The sequence below is a fragment of the Orcinus orca genome, chromosome 10 (genome assembly GCF_937001465.1).
Source record: "Orcinus orca chromosome 10, mOrcOrc1.1, whole genome shotgun sequence".
NCBI lineage: Eukaryota > Metazoa > Chordata > Mammalia > Artiodactyla > Delphinidae > Orcinus > Orcinus orca.
The window spans coordinates 95,961,740-95,977,133 of NC_064568.1; the positions used below are offsets into that span (position 1 = coordinate 95,961,740).

Sequence of the window (15,394 nt, forward strand, 5' to 3'; positions counted from 1 at the left end):
TGAGAAAACATTTTTGGAAGAACAATATTTTTGCATTCTTAGGTAGAAACTCTCCCTTAATACTTGACATCATTTTACTTGATGTTTCTGCTCCCTTCCCCCAATTTGGGATTATCCTTGGAGTGCTACATTATTCTTGTATGCTATTAAAACTGTCAGACTAAAATTATGTTTTCTATCTTGCTCATTCCACGAGGACCGCAGACTTGGCCGTAGGCTTTTCAAAGAGCTTGAGATTTCCAGTACATCTTACTACCTCAAATAATAGCCAAAGAAAGCCGCAGCCTTGTAGCTTCGGAAATGCAAACTCTACAACAGATTCCTACATACTTTTAGTTACTTTTGATGATAATGAAGTTCACAGTTTGCACAAAGTGATCAGATGATCTAATCCCCTCAGATTAGGAAATGTAGACCCAGAGTGAGCAAACATCTGCTTAGGAAACCCTCAGAACCAGAGCTAGAAGCCAAGGCTCTGGGCCTCAGATTAGTTCTCTCTCTACCATGGTCACCTTCCGGTTCTCAGATTTCTCCTTCATTCTTCCCTGGCTTCAGGATAAATGAGTGGCTGGAAGCACCAAGCTGGGTTCTCATTCAAAAGAGAATAGTCCTTAAAATTCCTTTCTAAAGAAGACCTCGAGACGTGGATTAGGCCTCCCCACCAGATTTGCTGAACTCTGTACAACTTTGTTGACTTGCTCAACACTCCTGATGTCCTTTCCTGATGCCCAGTTCCTGTAATCTGGCTGAGATGCCAAGGGTTAGACCAGAAGGAAATAAACTCCCTAGTTGAAAGAGTGAACAAAGAAGAAATGGACTCAGAGCTCAACACTTGGAATATGCCCAATGCTGTCCTCTCTACCTCCATCTTTCTCTCCCTGGTCAGTGTGTCTTCTTCTACTGACCAGGGTGAACGAGGGTTGGGAATAGACATCACTATGGTGAACACTCAGTGTATTTTATGAATCCTGAGCAGGATTTAAGTGCTGTCAGAAGAGGAAAGGTTGGGAAAGGGATGATTTCCAAGGATAAATCTTCAAATGCAGAGAACTTCCTGCAGTGCATGGTGGCCTATGTCTCTTCCCACCTCTGGGTTGTGTCACTGCCATAGCCACGTGCTAACAGTGGTGGGATGCTGGTATGGATTCAGGCATGAGAAGCTGGGCTGTGTCTTTTCAGGAGCGTGTTCTGGGACAATGGCCTTTTTCACTTTGTCAGTTTCTTCCAGGTGGATGGTGCTCTGTGGTGGACAAGCAGAGTGGCCGGCTGCACACATCTGCTTTCCATATCTCCCACCTTTGTCTCTCTCTCCACAGAAGATGCCACCGTGGGCAGCTAGATGTGTTGGCATCTCACATACATCTGCAGAGAAGTTTTCAATTTTCCCCACAATCCTGGGGCTCTGCTTATACTGTCACAAAGCTGGGAAAATGGAAGTGAGGGAAAGAACTAGAATAAAGGATACTCATGCTCCTTTGTCCTAGTCAAAGGATAATGGAAATGAACTTTTGGGAAGAGGGGCTGGGGTCAAGGATCTGCTTCTTCTCTTATTTCTAGTCCCCCAGTGGAAAGCCCTATTTGTACCAGGTGTAAAATTGAACAAGCTGGTTCAGGAAGCAGCCTAGAACTATATCCACCCAACCCACTGAACCCCAGAGAGAGAATGCGGCTATATGCAGTGTAGGAAAGGAGACTTGGGGAGCCAGTACCATTGCCTCCAAGTACTTGAAAGCATGTGTGTTAAGAGGAGTGAGGTAGCTGCAGAAAGAAAAGAATATGACCAATGGGTGGGAAATGCATGGACAGAGATTTCACTTCAACAGAAGGAAGAGCGTTTAACAGTCAGGCTCTTCCACCATGGGACAGGCTCCCTAGAGGAAGTTAGAGAGACTGTTTTAAGTGCTTTACTTATATTGTTTAATTCTTACAACTCCCCATCTTATAAAGGCAGAAAACACAGGGGAAGAGAATAAGTGACTTACACGAGGCTATGGGGCAGTAAGTGGGAAAGTCAGGAGGAAACCCTGGGAGACCTCTACACACTGCATCCAAACAGCGAGCATGGTGGCTGGGCCAAAGTGAAGGTTCACCTGGTGACTATCATTACAGAGGCAGCATCATATATGGCCAAGAGGGAGCTCTCCACAGCCATTCTGTCTGACATTACGCAGGTAACTAAAGTTCTCTCTCGTGTTCTCATCTGTGAAATGGGCACAGAAATGTCCATTTCATAGGGAAGCTCAAAGATTAAATGAACGAACACACATAAAATGTTTAAAAGAATGCCTGGCTAATAAGTGTGTCACAGATGTTAGCTAACACCACATAAAGATGCACTAGGTTATGAATACACACGTAAGTGTTTAACGTATTAATATGACATACTGCTTTGCCTGTGTCTGTAATACCCACTCATAGGGGCAATCACTCAAGAAGAGTCCCAGCTCAGTAATGAGGCATCTTTACCCACCACTGATGTCTTCTAGTTGCACAGTCTAGCAGAAAAGTCCACTTATTCGATTGCTTTGTGCTTAAGCAAACCACAGTGCCTAGGTATATAGGTCCTCAATTCTACTGGATGATGGGAATTGTTCTACAGGTGCTTATTCTCCCTGGAAATCTTCCTCTCAGCTTGAACCTTTAGTCGAGTGAAATTTCTAAGACTTTGATGAGTGAAAAAGAGGGGACCGCAAAAGCAACCCTGCAGAAGAAATGGAATATTTTCCACGGACTTTTTCTGCAGGGAGCTCTTCAGAGACACTCAGAACAGATCTGAGGATGGAGACTGAATTCTTGCACGGAAATCCGTGGAGCCGGGGGCTGCGCTGTCCTACCTGGTGAGCTTGGTGCCGATCTGCTGCCTCAGCTCCAGCCGTTCCTCGTCCGTCTGCCTCGGAAGGATGTTCTTTTCTTCCAGCTCTCGCTTGGAGGGCCTGTTGCTGAGTTTGATGGCTAAGGAGTCCTTCCTGCACACCTTCATGGCCAGGGAGCCTGCAGGAAGGGAGACATGAGGTAATAAGGCTGTCACCAACCTGCTCGGGCTCCCCCCAGGGACAGCCGTGGACCACAAGGTGAGAGGCGGGGAGACAGATATAAGAGCCCAACACCTGAGCGCGGTCAAGACCTCGGTCAAAGGAGGAAAGCTACAGTATGTGACTTTCATACAGTTCCTGCAATCAGCATGTCCTTTCTACCTCGCGGTATGCTGGGCATGTGCGGGGCACATGGAGAGCCTGTGATTGGATCTCTGCTCCCCAGGAACTCCCCCCCGCCCCCGCAATGTGGGCAACATCACAAAGGAGGGGAGGACAGACTGCGGAGTGCAAAACAGAATGCAAAGGGCGGAGGAGGCGCGGCCGGCACGTGCAGGATAAGTGAGGCCAACAGGCAGCAGGCCGGTGGGCATCTGCGTGTGTGGACGCTCAGAGGTGAAGGATAGGCGGGAGAATCACAGGAAACAAAAGAGATCAGCTACAGTGGGGCTGGAGGGTACAGGCAAGTAAAGTTGGGCAAAGTGGGGTCCGTGTGGGGTGGGAGAGGGGGCAAGCTCATGGAAACAGGCAATATTCTGGGTCTGCTTTTCCTTTTATTTCCTCACATCTGGAATAAATCCATGATTCTCAATCAGGAGTGATTTCTGCCCCCACCAGGGACATTTGGCAAGGTCTAGAGACATTTTTGGTTGTCAAACTCGAGTTTGCTGGGGAGGGTGCTACCGGCACCCAGTGGGTAGAGGCCAGGGATGCTACCAAACATCCTACAGTGCACAGGGCAGCCGCCATGACAAAGAATTATCTGGCCCAAGATGTCACTTGTGCCAAGGTTGAGAAACCCTGGTATAAAGCGTTCCATTCTCCGGGCAGGAAACAGTGAGCAGAGGCTGGGCAACAGCTCCTTCCCTCACGGACCATGTGGGCCTTTGGCTGCCCCTCCAGGGTTCTCTCCTCAACACCAGGACTATTTCCATCACTCAGGTTTAGCGAGCTGTCTGAGGCCTGGTGAGTTGTGAGGCAAGAGGAAGAGACCGGGAAGCAGCAAGTCTGGGGGGCTCCTTTGGACCTTATATAGTAAGTACTTATCTTCCTTCTTTTGCCACTGCTTTTAGAACGTGGGTTTTGGAATGAGACACAGGCAGCTTCAACTCTCAGCACTGCCACTTAGTAGACGTGAGTCTCTGGGCAAGTCCCTTACCTCTCCATTTTCTCCCCTCACCTGTAAAATGGGGCAGTAGTTTATGCCCCTGAGTGTTGTAAGATGTAGATGAGAATAAAACCTTAGCATATTGTCAGGCACACAGTCGGTAAAAGGTTGCTATCATATAAGTTCACGCATTAAAAAGTTGATCACTGAAATTTAAGTTCAGTGGTTGAGGTATGCTTAAAAATGAATTGGTTCCATATACAATGGTTAGTATTTTTATATATTTTGTAGACTGGAATTGAATTTTAAGGTGCCTCCCCTCCTTGCTTTTTTTTTTTTTTTTAATTGATGGGGTGTTGCAGCCCAAGGGAAGCCATCAAAGAAAAAAAGAGACATCGAAAAGAGGCAAGAGACGGTAGCACGATGTTGTAATTTTTAGAGCTCTGAGGCTGTTCAGAGGACAGTTACCCTTTCGTCTTACTAATGAAGAAACAGTAACCTCGCACCTCAGATTAGAACCCACAGAGGTGGGCAGCTCTTCCCGCCAGCCACACCCCTCCCACCCTCAGCGAAGAGTTTAGATGCACCCACTGGTATACAGCGAGCTGTCGTCGTCCTCGTCCTCTTCCCCTTCTCGTGTGTACAGGCAAGAAGAGTCTTCGTAGTCTGATTCATGAGGCACATTTTCTTTATTGTCATCACATTCAATCACAACAGTTGGCACTTGTCTTATTTCCGGAAGGCCCAGAGGTCCTGCTTTTGTGACACTGTCACCCGAGTGCAAACCAGAGCTGTGGTAAGAAGTAGAACAGGGTACCCGCTGCTCAGAGCTGTTTAAAGAGAAAAGAGCACATGTATTCTGGCTAACGTGTCATATGAAATGCATCAGAACCTTTTAAAAACTTAGCCATTATGTCCTAAGAGACAAAAGGTCTACTGGGCAATTCAAGTCTCATTTCTCACCTAACAGCTAACTGTTTTGGGGCAGCTGAGTTACTGGATGGTGGTAGAAGCACAGAATAGGAAATGAGAATTCTACTGCCCTGCGGATGGACGGTGGTGACGGTAGCACAGTAATGCGAATGTACGAGAATGCCACTGAACTCTATACTTTAGAGTGGGGAAGATGGTGAATTTCATGTCCTGTGTATTTACCGCAATTTAAAAAATAAAAAGTTTTAAAAATAAATTTAACTCTTTTTATTTCTGGTTAAGAGCAACAACCCCAATGGTCAAAGGAAGGTTCATTTGCAACCCACATGTCTTAAAGGAGTAAAAGGGTTAATTTGATGGTGAAGTGAGAGACCCAGGAAAGAAAGAGACAATACATGAAGCTCCAGCTTTCAAAGCTATACAGCATGACTGGTAGGGGCTGACTGAAATGTCACGGATGGAGATGCAGAGAAACAGAAAAGGTGGGACCATCAGGCTGGAGACCCACGCATGACATCGGGGTGGATGTGGGCAAGGGCGACTCAGACCAAGTTCTCTCCCAAGGACCATGTCAGACCCTCAGCAGACACAGGCAACGCCAGTCTGGTTTTTCAGCAGGTCAGTGTTCCCAGCAGCAATGATGATGATATTTTTGGTTTTACCTCTTCAGTTGAGCCAACTCAGATAAAAAATATTTTTTAATTAAAAATGATTTGGGGACTTCCCTGGTGGCGCAGTGGTTGAGAGTCCGCCTGCCGATGCAGGGGACGCGGGTTCGTGCCCCAGTCCGGGAAGAGTCTGGGAAGATCCCACATGCCACAGAGTGGCTGGGCCCATGAGCCATGGCCGCTGAGCCTGCGCGTCCGCAACGGGAGAGACCACAACAGTGAGAGGCCCGCGTACAGCAAAAAAAAAAAAAGATTTGCTTCTTAATAAAAGCCACGTGAGTTTCATTGTAAGAAAATCAGGAAATGTGTATTATCAAAAATAAAGAAAATTAGTTATTTTCTTATTAGAGTCTATCCAAGGTTCCTACAGCAAGTTAGAATCCTTTTTATGACCGGCTCTGAATGAAGTCCAGCAAGAATAATGGAGCCTGAAACACACAGTTAAATTTTATAACTTTTTTCCAGATGAACTTCAAGTGGAATTTATGTCTTTCATTTAAGGAATTTCTAAACATAGGAAACTGAATGCATTTTACCATCCAACAGTGTTTGACGTGTTAAGAAACGGAGTGTGAGGCTATGCTGTCTAGCAATAATTTTACGTTAGAACATCGTATCCAAAAGAAAACTCTTAAGGACATGTGAATGCATGCTAGGTCTCCTTTAAAACTTTCCTTACATTTTATTTTTTTTTAAATGTGTCTAATTTCTAAATCTCAGCTTTTTATTTCTTTTTTTAAAATTATTTATTTATTTTTGGCTGTGTTTGGGGCTTTGTTGCTGTGCACAGGCTTTCTCTAGTGGCGGTGAGCGGGGGCTACTCTTCGTTGCAGTGCACGGGCTTCTCACTGCAGTGGCTTCTCTTGTTGCGGAGCATGGGCTCTAGGCGCGTGGGCTCAGTAGTTGTGGCACACGGGCTCAGTAGTTGTGGCGCACAGGCTCTAGAGTGCAGGCTCAGTAGTTGTGGCGCACGGGCTTAGTTGCTCCGTGGCATGTAGGATCTTCCCAGATGAGGGCTCAAACCCGAGTCCCCAGCCCTGGCAGGCAGATTCTTAACCCCTGCGCCACCATGGAAGTCCCTCATTACACTTGATTGCTATGTCTAATTTAAATTCAATTCACTTTCTTCCTTCCATTGTTTCCAAAGGGCTGTTTTTCTCTTTGTATTTTTCTCATAAGTCTTTAGTGACACAAATGGCAAATCTAGTTGACACATCATGAGCTATGGTGTTCAAGGAAATGAACTAAATCAACTTAAAAAAAAAACTTCAACCACTGAATAAGATTAAATCAATCACATGTTTATAAAAATGCAGCATCTTAATTAGACATTAGCAGGTTAGGGGGCCCATTTCCCACCTAGTTTAATAGGAATGGCAGTGAGAACAAGAAGGTGGAGTACAGAATGGATGGTCTCGCATGACAAATCCAAGAGCTGGCTGAAAGGTGACGGACTACACCACCTCCCGAGGCGGCCCTTCCATCAGACAACGACACCGGGCTCCAACCGCGCTTGGGTTTCTACACTGGGTATTAAGGGAAGTTGGTGTGGAAGAAGCAAAACTGTAACTCCATGGCCCCTGTTTTGCCCCACCCCTGCTCTCTCCCCTCCCTGCCATTTCTAGTTTAATTATTGGCTCCAGTGAAGGCAGGGCGCTGGGGATACGACAAGAGCAAGAATGAAAAGAAGCCAATAGCTATTCATGTCTGGTGGGAAAAGTCTTTTGAGGAAATAAAAGTTGGAAACTAGAAAGCACAAGAATTCCTTAAGGTGACAGCTCCAACCTGCCCGAGAGGACAGAGAAAGGAGAAATACTATGCAAAGAAAGATAAGAAACTCAGCTTCCCAAGTAGTCTATGATAAAGAGGAGACTGTGATTTCTCCTCTCTCAAAGATCTACCGGGAGGGGCTTCCCTGGTGGCACAGTGGTTAAGAATCTGCCTGCCAATGCAGGAGCCACGGTTCAAGCCCTGGTCCGGGAGGATCCCACATGCCGCGGAGCAACGAAGCCCATGCACTACAACTACTGAGCCTGCGCGCTAGAGCCCACGAGCCACAACTACTGAAGCCCACGTGCCACAACTACTGAAGCCCGCGTGCCTAGAGCCCGTGCTCCGCAACGAGAAGCCACCTCAATGAGAAGCCCGCGCACCGCAATGAAGAGTAGCCCCGCTCGCCACAACTAGAGAAAGCCCACGTGCAGCAATGAAGACCCAACGCAGCCAAAAATAAAAAAAATAAAAATAAATAAATGTATTAAAAGAAAAAAATGATCTACGGGAAGTGTGAAACCGTGAGAAGAAGGGGCTTATAAGGCAGATCCCTCAGCCCCTGGGGCAGGTCCTGCATATAAGACTGCCCGCCTTGGAAAATAGGGACCAGTCATAGAGACCAGCGACTGCCTGGTTGGGGCATCACAGCAACAGCTGAAGACCTTGCCTGGCCGATCCGGCCAGTCTAGCATGTGACAGAATGTCCAGTTTCCATAAGGACGAAGAAAGTGTTTTCCAGCAAGCTGGGTGAATCCACCAAAAGGGTCTTAACAAATATTCTATTGATAAATATATGCCAACTCTGTGTTAGGAAAAATGCTGAGAAGGAGGAAGACAAATACCAGATGATTCCACACATCTGGTAGCTCTGGAGGACCACAGGGTAGCAAGCAAAGACACAAGGGGATAGAAGAGTTGGCTGGGAAGGAGGCCGGAAAGGTTCTGATGGGGCCTCGGTATGAGCAGTCAAGACATAGCTCCAAGTCCAAGTTCCGTCACTGACTCTCTCATGACACTGGGCAGATTATTAACTTTTCTGAGCCTCAGTTTCCTTGGGTGAAATTGGGTCAACGGTATCTTTTTAGTAGGTCTGGTGCACGTGTGACCCACTGGCATGGCCTCAAGGGAGCCCCTCACTTGTTATTTACAGAAAGGGCCCTTCAAGTGGTTTCCAAACATTCTCCGTTTCAGTCTATCCTCCAGACTGTCGTCAAAGCAACTTTCGGAAACTCAGATGTAGCCATCTCAACTGTTAGAACCCTGAATGCCTGCCTCGGCTACAAAACCAGTGCTTCAAGAGTGACACACATGGAAAATTCAAAAAAATCCACATTACAAGCTATATTATTCACAGCAAAGAACTAAATCAACTGAAATGTAGCCGCGTCTTACATCTGGCCTCCACCGCTGGTGGTAATGGGCAGGAAGGGGGACACCAGTCCAACAGTCTTAGTAACGCTGGTTTTCTAGAATGGAGTTGTCACTTAGAAGACCTGCTCTAAATAAAAGGTGTCACCGCTAGAGGGAGAACCGTTAGCCTGGAAGCAGTAATTCAGACACAGCCTGACATGCAACGCCTTGCATAATCTGACCTGTATTATTCACCCAGCCTTGCAACCCCTCCACACCTCTGTCCCCATACAACTCACCCTTCGTTCACATGCAACAATGCACTGCACACTCTTGGCCTGGGATGTGAAGGGATCTCACCTTCACCTGTTTAATTTCTATTTATCTTTCAATACTTGTCTTGGGCAACACTTTGCCTAGTTTCTCAGGAGATTCCACAATTATGGAAATTGGGAACATCCGTTTACTTACTACCTTCCTCTCCCCAACCAAGCAGTAGATGCCTCCAGGGGCAGGGACCATATCTTCTTCATGTCTGTAGCAGGGGCCTGACACCATGGCTGACACTAAGTGGACACTCAGTTATTGTTTATTGTTTTTGCTGAAAGAAAGATGGGCTGGAATCACTGACATCTAGGTGCATTTTAAGTGGTTGACGAGTCATACTCAAAGGGTATTAGTGCAGAGATCATTCTTTAATTTTCAGGGAGTATTTTCAGTGTATTGCAGAGTTATAGGTACCCCTGACTCGACTGACACTTTTATTAATGGCTTAGTAACAGAATCAAATATGTGGAAGAACTAAGGTAGAAAAGGAAAAGAGTAAACGTTTACTGAATGTGTTGCCCACTGTTCTGGAGACTTCCACATCTCATTACATTGTTATAACAACCCTGCAGGAGAGGTGTCACTATCCTCATTTTATTAAGCAGGAAATGGAGGCTGTGAAAGGGTAATAGGCCCATGAGGGCGTAGGTAGTACAGGAAGGAGCTGGAATTTGAACCCACTCTATTTCAATATGCTGTATCCAAACATTGAATTGTGATACTTGTAAGACTGTGTACTTTGGTTAAACACAAACCCCACTAACTGTACACATGCAAAGTGAGGAACACATCACACTTTGTCCACAACATGTGTACAAAACGGGTATCATGACTTTATAAATATTTTAAATCTTACTAACCAGGGTAAGTTAGAGTGTCTTCTCCTGCCACAGTCAGGCCATACCTGGGGCACTGAGTTTAAAGGATGCATCTTAGACACTGGGTTTAGAAAAGTCAGGATGGGAAAAGAACTCAGCTGTTTACCTATTGTCATGGTGACTTTTGTACCAAAATGGTTGAGAGGTTGCAGCAGAGCCTCAAATATTCACTACCCAGTTATTTTACAGAAAAAGTTTTCTGACTCCTCGTCCAAACCAACGGCTTCTAACCTGCATCATCCCACACTCCTTAGCCATATTTGATGTCCACTTACGCTATTATTTACTTCGTATTTTTAAGTCAACACTTAAAAAAAACTCAAATACTAATTTAGCCTCATCTTAAGCAACAATATCTTTGTAATCACTGGTTTTATGTTAAGTGTGTGTTTACAACTTACGTTAAAGTAAGTACGTGTCCATTAAAACTTTAAAAAAGCTCGTCTTAAACTCATTTTGGGTACCACCAATGACGTATATATCACATTCTGGTTAAATGTTGGGCTAGGTCAGAGTCTCTCAGCCTCGGCATGGCTGACATTTTGGACTGGACCCTTCTTTGTAGGGGGGGCTTGTCTTGTGCATCGTAGGCTGTTTAGCAGCAAACCTGACCTCTACTCACTAGATGCTAGTGGCATCTCCTCCACTGGTGACAACCCAAAATATCACCAGATATTGCCCAATGTCCTCCGAGGGGCAAAACTGCCCATTTGGGAACCACTGGCCTGGAGTATGCATAACAGCTTTGCCACCTGCTGCATCTTCAGAGTTGTACCACCTGAGTCTCTTCTCATGCAACTTGGGTATTAACTCTCAGGAATGTGCAGTATTTGCTGAAGGATGAACTGCCCAGATCTCATCTCCTAAGTTCCTGACCTGCTGTAGCTCAGGTTCCTGCTCTGGGGGCGGTACCAACGATCTGACACCATGACAGTTCCGCTGAGCATGTTATCTGTGCCGCGGCTCTAGTCCCTGAGCAGCTACCCCATTAATGCAAGAGCTCCAAACCAATTCGAGGGAAGCAGCTTTTCTCATTATGTTGCCCAGATCAGTGATGTACAAAATGACACTCCGGTGGCCCGGAAGAGTCACCACATCTTCCAGAGTACCTGTCCAAGTCCCCGGGGAAAAGATGACTCACATAATCAGATCTATTCTAGACCATTCACGTCAAAACTCTTCAGAGATTAAGCACTGAGTTTGCGTGGAATTCAAACGGATCTCATCGCATGGAGGTTGTGGTCATTGTACCTCTTCCAGGTGGGTGAGCAGGAATTAAAACCGCAGGTAAACGTGGAGACCCTCATCCTGACCTCCTAGGCGGCGCCTCCCTAGCTCTTCCTGGATCGCTGCACATAACGGTGAAAAGAGCTAACACTTTAAATGCTCACATAGTGCCAGGGATGGGTTCACTTAAGCCTAACGACCACCACCCTATTAGACAGGTACTACTGTTACCCTCCACTTCAGAGAGGAAAAATGAGGCACGCAGCCACGGTCACAGCGAGAGGGGTGCAGGCATTACTGAACTCGGGCAGTAGGGGCTGTAGAGCCTGAGCTCGCACTGGTGTCATCTGGACAGAAGCAGAGCCCTGAAATGGCTTCAAAACTTACTCTTTTTCCAGAACCTTCTCTCTTCCTCACCACCACCCAGTCCTCTCTCTACTGCTGTCAAACAGTTCCGGTCATATAATTCCAATTAAAAGACCTTTGAAGGGTCTCATTGTCAATTGGATAAACCTCACCCTCTTTGGAATGGACTAGGGAGCACCTCACCATCTGGCCCCATAATTCCTCCCCATCTGATCTGTTGCCATTCTTTACCGCGCACCCAGTGTTCCAGCCACCAGGCCACCTGTCGCTTCCCGAGCACGTTGTGAGCTTTCCTGCCATCCCCCCACCTCAGAAATAGCCCCTCAGAGTTTGACTGGAGCAGTCCACCCACCCTCAACGAGAGCTCCAATGCCATTTCTTTGGAGCAGCCTTTTCTGATTTTTCAGTGGAAAACAGTCCCTTCTCTGTGCTTCCACAGCTTCCATTCCCACCTGTTACAGCATCTGTCACATTATGTTACAATCACACATCTAAGCATTTATCCCCTGCCCCCATGGACTGTAAGCCTGTCAAAGACAGAGCCTGATTATTAATTCTCTTCATATCTCAGCCCTGTTTTTGTGCACGTTTTGGGAACTGATGGAAAAGTCAATCAAATATTTGAAGTCTCTAGTAATCAGAGTAGGCCATAATATACTTAGCATCTTTTAATTCACTAAAATAATTATCCCTGACCCTTAGATAGTCTTGCTGTGTAGGGAAAATATCCTATGAAAGGAGAATTAAAGCTGTGGAAATAGTGATCTAGAGTTCTTCCCAAGAAGATAATCCAAAGAGATAAGGCACAGATCTGTGCAAGGAAGAATGCCAGGGTACCCGTGTGCCTTCCATCCCAGGACGGTGTGCGTACAGATGTAACAGAGACAGCTTAACGTCAGCACATTTCCTAACTCTACACTCTCAGGCCACTTCAGTTAAGACTGTCCAGAGTTAGGCTGCTTTGTAAGGTGAGGTAGTTGGGCTAGATAAGATCTAGAAGGTTTCTTCTTGTATGACATTCTATGATAAATTTAAATTAACACCAAAGGTCCTAAATTATTGTCCAGCGAGGGGGCGGGGGGGAAGATGAGATTCTGTTCCCCATCTGGGTCGCTCCAAATGATGTAATCTTCCTGAGAAATGAAATAGGGATGAACATGCAAAAACCTGAGAGCGCTCCGTAACATTTGCAAGATGTTGGTCAGTTGCACCATGTTGGAATATTTCCATTCTAGTAATTAAATACACCAGGGGGCTCCACAAATCAGGACAAAGGAGCAGGCCATCTTTCAAAACAGCAACAATAGTTAACACGTAGGGTCCTGTATGGGTCCTATCAAAGTACTTCGTAAATGTTCGTTATCTCATTTAATCTTCCCCAAAACTTGCAAAGTTAGGAAGGGTATTGTTATTACCCTGATTTTATGGATGAGGATGTTACATTTCTGAGGAAATAAGTGATCACTCAGTTGTGATCACAACAGGGATATGGACGTGGGTTTTCTCCCTCCAGGGCCTGTGTTCTTTCCATTAACCACACTGTCTTCTCCCAAAGAACCCTCAGGGCCGTTATTTTCTTGTATATGGACATGCTGACTATGAAATGCAATTGGTACCACAAATTTAAAAAAAAAAACATGGGAATATAATAATTATCGTATAACAAAAAGCAAGGACAACAGATGTTCACAGAACTCAGCTCCTTTTTTGCTATGAATTTTGCTGGGAAGAGCCCCAAGGTTGGAGACTCTGATGGGACACAGAGACAGGTTTGAACTCCTGACTCGGGTGGTACATCCGTGTTTGTGTGAGTAGCCCGTGGCTGGGGGCGAGTAGGCTGCAGAGAGAACAGGATACAAGAGAGAGTGGGGCAGAACAGTCACCAAGCTGGATAGTCTAGTCTTGCGTAATGGTGCGTCACCAACAAGAAGAAGGGATGCAGTGGGTTTACTGTGGCCACGTCAGTGACGCAGTTCCTCGAGGACAGAAAGGTATCACCATCATTGGTGATGCCCACTCCCCTGCTTTATATTTTCTTCAGTGTATAGATGTATATACACAGCATATAATATATTCATTAGTGTATCATCTGTCTCCTCCACTGGAAGGTAAGTTTGTGAGGATGTCAACTTTGTTCTGTCCTGCTTTCTCCCCAGAGGATGGAAGTGCCTGAATGTCTTCCTTCATGAAAAAAGTGAATAAACCAGGAAGAACAGACAGAAGTTTACCTAAAACAGGACGCCTGCCGTTTACAAGAGACACACGAAAACAGGATTCAGAAAGTTTGAGAGTAAAATGCCAGTCCTAAATCAGTAAAAAGCACTCATTTCAAACTCTCTTTGCCTTCACTATGTCCCCATGCCATGTCAGGGAAGTGAAAAGCCGTATCCTCTCTCCTTGGTCCTGTCTCCAACAAGAATAACGTTTAATGCGTCTCCTTTTTGGAAAACTCTTTTTTTTTAATTTTTTAAATTCAACTCTCCTTTTTGACTCTGCTAAACCAAGCAGGAGAGACATAAATTGAGAACACAACGGCACGCCTCAGGTTCCCTCCCCCTTCACCGCATTTTCCTATCATCTAAACAGTCACATGTTTCTAAGAAATCCCTAGACTTTGAACATTAAGAGACTGTTTTACCTTTCCTGTTCGTTACTGGTGAGGGAGAGGCAGCTTATTTTTAATAATTCATCAAGAGATGAATGCAAGACATCTACAACAACTCAGGGTCAGTAAACAGTTGGCTCCCTTCCAAGGGAGCTTTATAACCATCACTGTGTCTCCATCACATGATAATAGGTAGATGCATAGTGGAGCATCGTGACCCATCCCTGGGCACGCGCTTACCCATGATCAAGCACCTTTGATACTCTCCTAGGAAATCAGGGGCAGGTTCTGAAATTAAAAATTCCTATTTTAAATCCTTCATCTTCCTTGAAAATACATGGGAACCATTTCACCACCATTTTTAAAGAAAAACGTGTCATAAAGGGATACTGCTTTCCCACATATGATTTCAACTGCACCTATTGTTAAAAAAAAAAAAGAAGACAATAATCTCTTGAAAGGACAGAGAACATTTATTACCCTCCAATATGATGCTGAAAATGAAATTAAACAGGGACAGCTTTCATCATTCTGACTGCAGAGTTATAAAGAGAGTTTCAGAAAGGAGAGGGAACAGTCAGACGTTTTCTTCTCGGAGCCCAAAAACGTGTGAGAAATTATGCTACAAATTGCAGCGCCTGCGGCTGGAAAATGACGGAAGTAACCTCTGACACCCAAGAAAACAGTTAATCAGCTTCATTTTAGGAAAGCAGGCACACATTGTACGCTCTATCACAGCCTTCTGAGATAAGAAACTCAACATTGGAGCCTTTGTGTTTTTTTTTGTTGGACCTTAGTCAGCAGGAAATGATGCCATTCTATATATAGACCAGGGGACTGAGCTTCCCTGAGTGGAGGATGTGTTTTGAGCTTTTTTTCCAGCCATGGTAATGAATGTAAATTAGTTCACTCACATCCCTTTGTCTGTCCTTCCAGGGACCAATGACCCACATTTCTGAAATAGCGTCTGGGGTCAGGATGTGATGAATAAAACCGTAAGACACCCAGAATCTCACCAACAGCAATCTCCATTTCTGATGGAGGAACCAAACAGTGGTGGCTTTTCCACAGGCCTTTGTCCCTAGACCTCAGCCAATGTCCTAGGTCATGCTTGGCTGGATGTGATG

The 15,394-nt window shown here is 45.5% G+C and overlaps 1 protein-coding gene and 1 long non-coding RNA gene across 15 annotated transcripts in view; one reads left to right on the forward strand and one right to left on the reverse strand.

Annotated features, from left to right (window-relative positions):
- LOC125965553 (uncharacterized) overlaps nucleotides 1-15,394 on the forward strand; it is a 943,317-nt gene that overhangs the window by 59,169 nt on the left and 868,754 nt on the right. The gene's annotated exons all lie outside the window — the stretch shown is intronic.
- Nucleotides 1-15,394, reverse strand: part of PHACTR1 (phosphatase and actin regulator 1) — a 548,258-nt gene that overhangs the window by 40,231 nt on the left and 492,633 nt on the right. For all 14 annotated transcript variants that reach the window (XM_033434884.2, XM_033434879.2, XM_033434878.2 and 11 more), the window contains 2 exons: nucleotides 4,732-4,970; nucleotides 2,835-2,991 (listed from right to left, as the gene is read on the reverse strand). In XM_033434884.2, the coding sequence (XP_033290775.1) occupies nucleotides 2,835-2,991; nucleotides 4,732-4,970 (396 nt within the window). The remainder of the gene's footprint in view (nucleotides 1-2,834; nucleotides 2,992-4,731; nucleotides 4,971-15,394) is intronic.